The sequence below is a fragment of the Cannabis sativa genome, chromosome 7 (assembly GCF_029168945.1).
Source record: "Cannabis sativa cultivar Pink pepper isolate KNU-18-1 chromosome 7, ASM2916894v1, whole genome shotgun sequence".
In the NCBI taxonomy this organism is placed as follows: Eukaryota; Viridiplantae; Streptophyta; class Magnoliopsida; order Rosales; family Cannabaceae; genus Cannabis; species Cannabis sativa.
Window position 1 is genome coordinate 21,240,631 of NC_083607.1, and position 10,817 is coordinate 21,251,447.

The 10,817-nt window shown below is 31.1% G+C and overlaps 1 protein-coding gene and 1 non-coding gene across 2 annotated transcripts; one reads left to right on the top strand and one right to left on the bottom strand.

Annotated features, from left to right (window-relative positions):
- Positions 1-1,837: 1,837 nt before the first annotated feature.
- On the bottom strand, positions 1,838-1,944 carry LOC115698418 (small nucleolar RNA R71). The gene has a single exon (XR_004008166.1). It is a non-coding gene; the product is annotated as a small nucleolar RNA R71 (small nucleolar RNA).
- An 894-nt stretch (positions 1,945-2,838) lies between these two features.
- LOC115696443 (uncharacterized) lies at positions 2,839-3,438 on the top strand. The gene has a single exon (XM_030623344.1). The coding sequence runs from the start codon at positions 2,839-2,841 to the stop codon at positions 3,436-3,438; it is 600 nt and encodes a 199-aa protein (XP_030479204.1).
- The last annotated feature ends 7,379 nt before the right edge of the window (positions 3,439-10,817 follow it).

Below are 10,817 nucleotides of genomic sequence, written 5' to 3' on the forward strand. Positions count from 1 at the left end.
TGGAAAAACTCAAAACATAAAAGTTCTAGATCTATCTTTTATCTTTTCAGAACATCTTGAACCGTCTGTTTTTGAGCAATGTAGAGAGAGTTATGACCAAAATACTATCAATCAATGCAACAGAAAAATCAATGTCGAAACGAAGCCATGTAGTGAAACTCCAACACGGGCCGCGGCTCGCCCCCTAAACTGCACAAAAATCATCTTTTTCTCTCACGTGGGTTTCGGTGGTTTCCCAAGTCAAATAGGATTTTAACATGTGCATTTTTATATCTTTTTAGTCCCTGAAAACCTATATAGACGGTGAACTGGAGCTGATTTCAGTCAAGCAATTTAAATGGAAAAAAGGAGTACGAATTTCAAAGACAGAAGTCAATACTGGAGGCATTCTGCAGAGGGTTTTTAAATCTATTTTATTCTCTCTCTTCTTCTCTTTCTTAAAGTTAATATGTGTGATTTTTCTTCCATGAATATGTGTAGCTAAACACTTGATTAGGGTTAGATGGATGATGTTTGACATTGCTTTATGGTTTTAATATGATTTATTTTCCCCCTAATTTATATGTATTCTATTTCAATCGTGCTAAATTACTTTTAGTTGCCTGGCCATCAATTAGCTGTTTTATGATTTCGATGCGAGATCTGAGAAGTGAGTGTCAATTATGCTATAGCAAAATAGAACTGAATTTCGATATAGGACGAGAGTACCTGTATGGTTTAGATAGCTTATACGGTTTCTGTGTTTAATGCCTGTTGCATGTTAAATTTATAACGAGAGTAGAAAGTTTGCATGTAATTGAGGTTTATACATATGAGAAGACTAAATTACCTTAGTAAACCTGCTATTGCATAGAAATTGATAATAGGAAGATAATCATATTAAGCCATATTCAATAGATACAATTGAAATCAAAGCCCTAATTTTTATTAATTGTTAATTTCCTTAAATTGTTTGGCCTTTCACTATTTTTATTATTTTCTAGTTTTAACCTATTCTTAATTTTTATTTAATCAAATAGGAGTAAAACATTAATTTTAACGTACTTAACTACAATCCTCGTGGGATCGACCTCACTCTTGGTGAGTCTATTACTTGTAAACGATACGTGCACTTGCGTGTGCAAAATATCACAACAAGTTTTGGCACCGTTGTCGGGGATTGATAGTTAATATTATTAAAAATTAATTTTTTTTCTAATTTGGTTTTTCTTTTCAATTATAGTGCTAATTCTGTTTGTTTTAGATTCTTATCTTTTTTAGGTTTAATTAGTTTATGAGAAGTCAAGGTGCAACTATCAGATTACCTGTTGATCCTAAAATAGAGAAAACTTGTAAAAAGAACAAAAGAAGGAAGAAATTAGAAAAAGCCGCAATAGAGATTGAACAAGAAGGAGTCATGGCTGACAATGCCAATAATGGCAACAATGAAGGAGTTGTAGAAGACCAGGCTAATGGTCACAACAACAATGACCGTAGCCTGAGGGACTATTTGCTTCCTAACTTGGCAAGGGCCAGATCCTGTATAAGGCCACCTGCTGTTGATGCCAATAATTTTGAAGTCAAGCCAGCCATACTGCAGATGGTCCAATCTTCAATCCAGTTTGGGGGGCTATCATTAGAAGACCCAAACTTGCACCTAGCTAACTTCGAGGAACTCTGTCAGACATTCAAGGTGAATGGAGTTAACGATGACGCCATCAAGCTAAGGCTGTTCCCATTCTCACTAAGGGAGCGAGCCAAGAGTTGGTTGGTATCTTTGCCGACCCACTCTATCAACACTTGGAAGGAATTGGCCTTGAAATTTCTTTCCAAATTCTTTCCTCCTGCAAAGATTTCCAAGCTGAGAGCTGACCTCAACAACTTCACCCAGCATGACAACGAATCTCTTTATGAAGCCTGGGAGAGATTCAAGGACTTATTGAGAAAGTGCCCGAATCATGGGATTGAGAAGTGGTTACAAGTGCATAACTTCTACACTGGATTAAGGAGCAATACCCGAACACTGATATATGTCGTAGCTAGTGGAGCTTTTATGAGGAAAAGTGCTAATGAGGCCTTTCAATTACTCGAAGAGATGGCCATAACTAACAACATTGGTCAACAAAGAGAGGCCCAACTAAAAAGGTCGCACGAATGCATGAAGTTGATGAAATAACTAAGTTGACAGCCTAGGTAGAGGCATTAACAAAGCTGGTGAATGCACAACTAAAACAAGCTCAAGTTGTCTGCCAGTTATTTGGAGGATCTCATGCCACTGACACTTGCCTATAGATGTCGACAGTTTGCCAATGGAGCAAGCCCACACCATTGGAAACTATCAGAATATTTATGGTTGTTAGCAAAACTTCTAGAAGCAGTTTTATCCTCAGGAAAATCAATCTCAAAAAAGCCAACAGTATTCACAATAACAACAAGCCTCTAGTGGAGGGTCTAATCCTCAATTAGACACATTACCGCAATTCATGACGGAGATTAAGTCTTCCATTAAGGTTTTGGAAACTCAAGTGGGGCAGTTGGCTACTCAAAACATTTACAGGGCTCAAGTTAACTTGCCTAGCACTACTGAAGTCAATCCAAAGGAGAACTGTAATGTAATTACCTTGAGAAGTGGTAAGACCTATGCTGAGCTAAACAAAGATGAGCCAAAGGAGGATGATGATGTAGAGACAACACCTACACTAGAAAAAGGAGAAGACTACTGATGGTCTTCCAAAAAAAGAAACTCCACCTCCCATCAGCATTGACCATCACATCAAAATTCCTTACCCTCAAAGACTTCACAAGAACAAGATGGATAAATAGTTTTCAAAATTCCTTGAAATATTCAAGAAACTACATATGAACATCCTATTCATAGAGGCTTTGGAACAGATGCAAACTTATCGGAAGTTCATGAAAGATATTCTATCCAAGAACAGTAAGTTAGAAGAATTAGAGATGGTAGCACTTAATGAAGAGTGCATCACAGTCCTGCAAAAGAAACTACCACCCAAGCTAAAAGATTCGGGTAGTTTCAACATTCGATGCTCGATAGGGGGTTCGATACAAACAAAAGCTTTATGTGATCTGGGAGCTAGTATCAACTTAATGCCCCTATCAATGTTCAAAAGATTAAAATTAGGAGAAGCCAAGGCCATCACAGTAACTTTACAAATGACAGATCTTTCTTTGACTCATCCTCAGGGTATAATTGAAGATGTTTTGGTAAATTTTGGTAAGTTCATCTTCCCTACTGATTTCTTAATACTTGACATGGAGGAATATCAGAATATTCCTATCATTTTGGGGAGACCATTCCTAGCAACAGGAAGAGCATTAATTGATGTACAGAAGGGGGAGTTAAAGCTGCGTGCTCAAAAGGAAGAAGAAACTTTCAAGGTATTTATCGCAACTGAAATTCCTACTTGTAGTCGACTGGAAGTTGTAAGGGATGGTTGAGAAGTCACTACCAACAAGAAGAAAGGGAAGTTTAAAGAACGATTTTGAAATATTTGACGACGTATGAAAAGACTGTTGTGTGGGAATTCTGAAGGTGACTCTCAATCTAAGGACAACTAAAATAATTGCAACATTGAAGGACAATTTTCTTCATTAGGCACAAGGGCTCTCATGGATGCAAGATGTGGATTCTACCCACCACCACCACCACCGCCATACTGACATGGTGCTTAGGTAAGTTCCCCTCCCTTTAGTTTTAAATGTCATATTGAGGACAATGTCTCACTTTAGTTTTGGGGTGAACTTAAATTTTAAATTTTTAAATTAAATTTTTAGTTCTAAAATTAATTTTTTTAGTGTGAGTTAATTTACTTAATGTGAGTCAATTTAAAAGTTGGTAGATAGCATGATTTGAAACATTTTATATATTACAAAGAATTCATGTGCTTGGTGATGTTATCCTTGTGACTAATTTCAATTTTATACTTGAAAGAACAAGGAATCATATTTGTAATTTTTTAGTAATTGAATTGGTTTATGCATGCTAATTTGACTTGTGGAAAGTTGTTTGGAAAATTCTAGAACTTGCTTGTTTGCTATTTGAGATGAAAAAATAAATTATGCATGACTAGGAAAGTGATTTAGGCATTTTTTTTGGGATCGATTGTGCATTTCAAACTATCCTTGTAATTTTTATCCTAGTTACCTTTTTTGAGCGTTCACCTATTCTTTGTTTCTACACATTTTGATCATAGAAAAGATAAACAAATAAATAGCCAAAATTTAACCTTAATTATACCATAAGTAGATCTTTAGTTTGGGGAAATTTGGATGGAAAGTTGTTGTATGTGTGTGGGAATTGTTGGGTTTTATGCCCTAAATAAAACTCTTTACAATCTGATTAGTTATCAATATAAGAAATTTAAAGTGATTGATGTTTGCATGAATTTTACATGCTAATGGTTTAATATGTTTAATATGTTTATTACATTCATACACACAAAATCAGTTAAATCCAGATCATATGTTTATTCACAATTACAGTATCGTCAACACAGTGGAATGTGATTGTGATCATATGAATCAAAAGTTTTGGTCCCTGTTTCATCAGTGTTATTGGATTTACACTAATGTGATAATCAGCGATGATGTGTACTTACACTTGGAGTAAGTGTTATGTTCTTTCCAGGACATTAGTAAAGTATACTAGTTTCGAATGTATGGAGTATACATTGGACTGGACCGATATTGCAACTAAGTTAAGATATTACAAACTTACCGTTATACATATCTTTCCAAGTCAATATCAGTAGTTGATCTTAAGATTAAAAGAATCTAAATCCTGATATGCTTAGGCTCAACTCAGGAGTGCTATTCATGTTCTTTGATTTATTAGTTAAGCTTACTTTTGGGTCAGGGTGATACGTATATTTTGGGAACATGATAGTATGATTGAGTGGGAGTGCTGAACATAAATATGGAATCTATAGCTTCTACTGGTGTATAGAAGTCAAGTGATGATTCCCTTCGAGCTTAGCAAATAGAAGTAAATGGATGAGCTCTTGTTTAACTGACTAATTATTAGATCACTAAACACCATTTACAGGTAGCTAAGTGTTTTATGGGGCAAAATACATTGAGGGGTGAGAACGGTAAAGAAATCCCATCTCGATGTAGATCATCTATATAGAGGATCTTTAAATCACAATAAGATTATAACAATGGTTAAATGAGATAGTATATTGATATCGTGGAACATACAATATGCTCTATATAAGTCTGAGAGTGCAATTCTAAGTTCTAAGAGTGGATTCAACGAAGAATTAATAAGTAGGAATTTACTTGGTAAATTTGGTTCACTTATTGGAAGCTCAGCATATAGATCCATGGTCCCCATTCTAGTTGAGAACATTCTGCTTGTAAGACTCATTAATTGATTCGTGATTGATCAATTATACTTCTAAAGTTAGACTATGTCTAATTTTATGAATTTTCACTAAGCAGGGGTGAAATTGTAAAGAAAAGAGATTCTAGGTTTATTTATTTATTAATGGACTTTATATGTCTAATTAATAATTAAATTAAATCACAATATTATTTAATAATCTATTTTAGTTATTAAATAATTAGTTTTGACATTTAAAAGGTTAGAATTGGAAAATTGGCATTTTTGAGAAAATAGAGATAAATTTGATAAAATTGCAAAATCAAGTGAGGCCCACTAACACACCATGGCCGACCACTTAAATAGGTTTTTCAAATTAATATTTTCATTATTTTAATGCCAAATAAATCCTAACCTAAACTTAGTAGTTGCCTATAAATAGAAACTGATGGCTCAGTCACAATATATGCTTTCACAAGTTTTTAATAACCTTTTCTGACAGAAATTTCTCTCTTCAGAAAAACTGAGCCTTCCCCACTTTCTATACCTGGCCGAAATCCCTCTCTCTTTTCCCTTCATCTTTTTCGTGACCCTAGTGAAAGAGTAAGTGCCCACACACAGCAAGCAGTAACTCAATCATAGATTGGAAGACTGTGAAGGATCAAACTTGAAGAAGAAGGACATTCGGGCTCAGATCTTGATTATACTCTGCTACAGAAAGGATTCGAGGGTTAGAGATCTGAGTGGAAGGAGACATTAATTCCGCTGCATCAATGTAAGGTTTTCTTAACTTTATATGTGTTTAATTTATCGTTTTAGAAAGTTCATATTTAGGGTGTTTGAACAACATACTTGTGAGTAGATCTAAGATCCTGGGAAAATAATTTCCAACAACTTGCCTCAGAGCCATGGTAATTGATTTACTTACATGAAATTTGGACTTTAAAACAATTGTTTGTTTGTTTTTGGATGGTATCATGTTGTATTGAGTGTTATTTGATGATTGATTGATGTTTGTAAATTTTCGTGAAAAATAATTGCGATTCTGTCTCTGGAATTATTTTTATTGGATAGTATGGAAAAAATTAAGCAATTTAGCCTTTTACAGAACTCAATTTCGATTTTATTTGAATTAGTTATGAATTTTTGAAGATTTGAAAAAATCGGGGCTGTGCTGAAATTTTCCTGCGATCTCAAATCTGTCCGTACAGTTCACAATTTTTTTGTTTTTCTTCGATTTTTCATACTTTTTCATGGAATTAACTTCCGATTTTTTGTATAGTTTTGTATATATACTATTACTATTCCTAATTCAATTCTAATTATCATTTTGAATTAATTTAATATTTTTTAAATTTAATTCAAGATATTAGTGTAATTTGAATTTGAATAGAATTAGTATCTATCTTCTTGCTTAAAAATCTATCTTATTTTTAAATTTGATTATATCTTATCTTATTTTTAAATTTAAGGTCAGATTTTCTAAATATTTTTTTAAAATCAAATCTTTTTTTAGATATTTTGACCTTATTTAAATTTAAAATAAGATATTTATAATCATGTAATTTTAAATAGATGTAAGATATTTTGCTAACTTTTAAATTTTGTTATTTTATTTATTTAAATTAAATTTAAAATCTGATAAGATATTTCATTTATCTTTTCTAATTTTTATTTTTAAAATAACATTTAATTTTTAAAAGTAGTTAGCAAATTTTGAAATGATATTTAGGTTGGTTGAAACCTAATTTTTCAAAGAGTAGATTTAATTTTAAATATTTTTTTTTAATTTTCGAAATTTAAATATATTTTTTTTATTATTTCCGAAATTAAAAATATTTTTTTTTATTTTTATTTTTTCGAAAAATTAAATTTTTTTTATTTAATTATTTATTTTTCGAAATTATTTATTTAAAATTAAATAAATCCTACTTCCAACTATCCAGCTAACCTTGTTGCAGGAGTTTGTGGTTTTAGCTTGTGTGTAAGTTTTTAAAAACCTATTATTACTTGATTGCAAATAGCCATGGTTACTTTTTGCCAGATCTAATGATCTGATGGCTCCCTTGGTCAAGATAATAATTTGTAACAGGTATATTTACAATCTTCTTTCATCTGTGTATGACCTAGCAACATGATAGGATCCATCCAAAGTGTGCCTGTGTGAGCCTATATGTTTATTTTGTTTTAATATAGATACATATAGGTTGTTGCTAAATAAAATGTCCCACCATGATAGATTTTATTTAGGTCCATTTAGTTATTGGACCTATTCAATTAATAACAGTTATTTATTTTAAGGTTAAATTCCTCTCTTTTGGGCCTCGTGTGAGAGTTGGGAGCCATAGAAGTGGGTACGACATACTGAACCCAGCACCCCCTCACATGAACTACCCCAATTGTGAAGGCCCATTTGCCTGATTTCAATAACTGTACTAGTTTAATTATATTAGTTTGACCTAATAAAATTGAATTAGCAACATAATTAACTGTTAAAATATATGAATTTTTTTTTTCATTTTAATATTTTAAAGTTAATTTTAAGAAAAACACTTTTAGTTTAGATATTATTTCTAGACAAACTATTTGTATTTTTCTTGTATTTAATTAAATATAGAATTTTAACTAACTAAGATTCTTTCTGGAGCTTATTTAATTAAATATTCCTATTTAAGTTATAAATTAGTTGTATCAACTGATTTTTCTTATCTAACTTAAATTTGAATATTTGATTTAAATTTTAAATCAGTTGAGGAATCCTAGGCATTAGTTATTAAAAATTCTTAAGATATTTTTTAAGTTAATATCTTTTCAAATATTAACTTAAAATGGAATATTTTAGATATTTTTTGGTTAATATCTTTTCAAATATTAACTATAAAAAGATATCTTCAAATTAAGTGGTTACAACTTAATTTTTGATATTTAATTAAATCTAAATTTGAAATTATTTAAGTTTTAGATTTTTTTTTTTCTATCTAACTTAAATTAGATATTTTTCAAATTTTTGAAAAGATACTTAGTCAAATAAGATATTTTCTAGATAGTAATTTCTAGACTACTTATTATTTCTAATATTTAAATAGGAAAATATTATACTTTGTGAAATTAATTATTTAAATAATTAATTTTGGTACAATTTTATTAAGTATATTTTTCCTAATATTAAATAGAAATTAATAATTAAGCCTTCTCTACACTTAATTATTATTTCTTGAATTTAATACATTTAATTAACTTGAAAAATCTAAATATCTAAGTTGATTTTCATCATGATACTTAAATATTTATTGGTTTTTTCATGACACTTAATTAAATAGAAAATTATTTTTAGGTTGAAATTTAATTCTTCAACTTAAATTTAAATAATTTTCAAAATATATATATTTTTCTTTATTTTATTAATCAATTTCGAAATTTGCATTTTAATTATGCAATATTTTCGAATAATTTATTTTGAAAAATAGATTGAGTTGTAAATTAATTATTTATTTTAATTAATTCTTGGACCAACTACAATCAATGATTTTTTCATTTAATTGATTAATTTAAAATAAATGAATTTAAAATATATATTATTAGAAATTGAATTAACTAGTCAAAAGAAAATCTAGATAGGTGATATTTTTGCTTGAAGTATTACTTTTCTTATTTTTATTATTTTCGAAAATTGTATATCTTTTATATACTTTATATTTTCGAACTCAATAAATATATTCTCAAAGGAAATTTTTAAGTTGCTAATTAATTTAATTTAATTCAACATAAATTAATTTCCTTAATATTTATATTTAAGATTATTACTAAGATGGAAATAATTAATTTTATTTCAATCACCATCTAAGTATAATTTTATAAATATTATATTAAATTCTTATTTTTGAATTTTCATTCTTAATTTAGAATTTAATGACATTTATTTATTAGAATAATAAAGAAAATACATTTTAAAGAATGAGCTTTATTATTATTAAGATATTCGATCTCCATTGTGGGTTTTACACCGCGTTTGTTTTAGTGAGTAATCCTCCCTAATGGAGGAACGTTCATTAGCAATTTTGCACCGTTTAATCTCGCATGATAAGTGGTTTGTAAGTGTTTTATATGGTATAGATCACCCTAATGGTGGCGACCATATTTGACTTGCAAATTGCGAAACAATGGTAGAAGCTCATGAGATAGAATAGCCTTGACTCTCGCCTAAACGGGACAACGCTGGATTCCAATCTTGATCGAATAAAAGGTTGCTAGAATGTTTAACATTTTAGATGAGCTGACAACTCTATTCAATGGATGGTAGCTTTGACTCTCGCCTAAACGGGACACTGATATCAGTTTGTTGAAAAACCTTGGAAATTATTTAGGATTGAATTTTTAAGTATTTTCTCTTATCATTCCTACATGCTATGTGCTTATAATTTCTGAATTGATTTTGTGTTAAACCATTATTAATTTCTATTTGTTGATTTGTAGTATCCTGTATTATCAAAATGAATCCCATGTTATCATTGTTGACTGAAAACAAGCTGAATGGATCTAACTTTAATAAGTGGAATGAGAACATTAATATTGCTCTCATAGGAGAAAGTGCCTTGTTTGTTTTAACTGAGCCGTCACCTGAAGTGCCTGGGGATAATGCTTCCGAAGCTGTGAAAGAAAAGTATGAGCGTTGGCAGAAAGCAAATGACAAAGCTCTATACTTTATGCTTTCTAGCATGGTTGACACCCTCAAAACTCGGTTTTCTAAAACTGAGAAGGCTGCTGAAGTTATGACGAAGTTAAATGAGCTATTCGGTAAGGCATCACTTCAGTCACACTTTGACGCGACTAAGAAGTACATTAATGCACGGATGGAACCTCATCAAAACGTGCGTGACCATGTTCTCCTCATGTCTAGTTATTTCCAAGAGGCCCAGGATCATGGTGCTGAAATGGACAGTGCTACTCAAGTTAGTCTTATCTTGAATAACCTGACTCCAGCATTTCTACCATATACATCAAATTATGTCATGAATAAGAAGGAAATTGACTTTCATGAATTAGTCAATGACCTTCAAACTTATGAAATTTTATTGGAGGACCCAAGAAGAAAGGGAGTAAACCTCACAATCCTGGGAATGGTAATGGGACGATAAAACCTGAAGCAAATGTTGCCTCTGCTTCAAAGCCCAAATCGAAGAGGAAGTGGCACAACACCAAGAAGCGAACAAAAGCCAATAAAAAGGCTGCTCCTTCTGGTGATGCTACACTTAAAGGAAAGTGTTTCTACTGCAATGAGAAAGGTCATTGGAAACCCCAGTGTCCTAAACTTCTTGCAAAGAAACAAGGTATTTCCATTAATAAACTTTAAGAGTTTTAGTGAATTATTATCCAATTGGATTTATGATTCTGGACTAACTTTGTTTATTTGTTTTCTTCTTCTTGTAGGCCAAGCTACTTGAACTCAATAGAGTTGGATCAGAAAGCTGGACCAAGGGTGAAATCGTCCAGATGA

Excerpts from the sequence above, each read along its gene's own strand:
- LOC115696443 (XM_030623344.1), top strand. The coding sequence starts at position 2,839 with ATGAACATCCTATTCATAGAGGCTTTGGAACAGATGCAAACTTATCGG.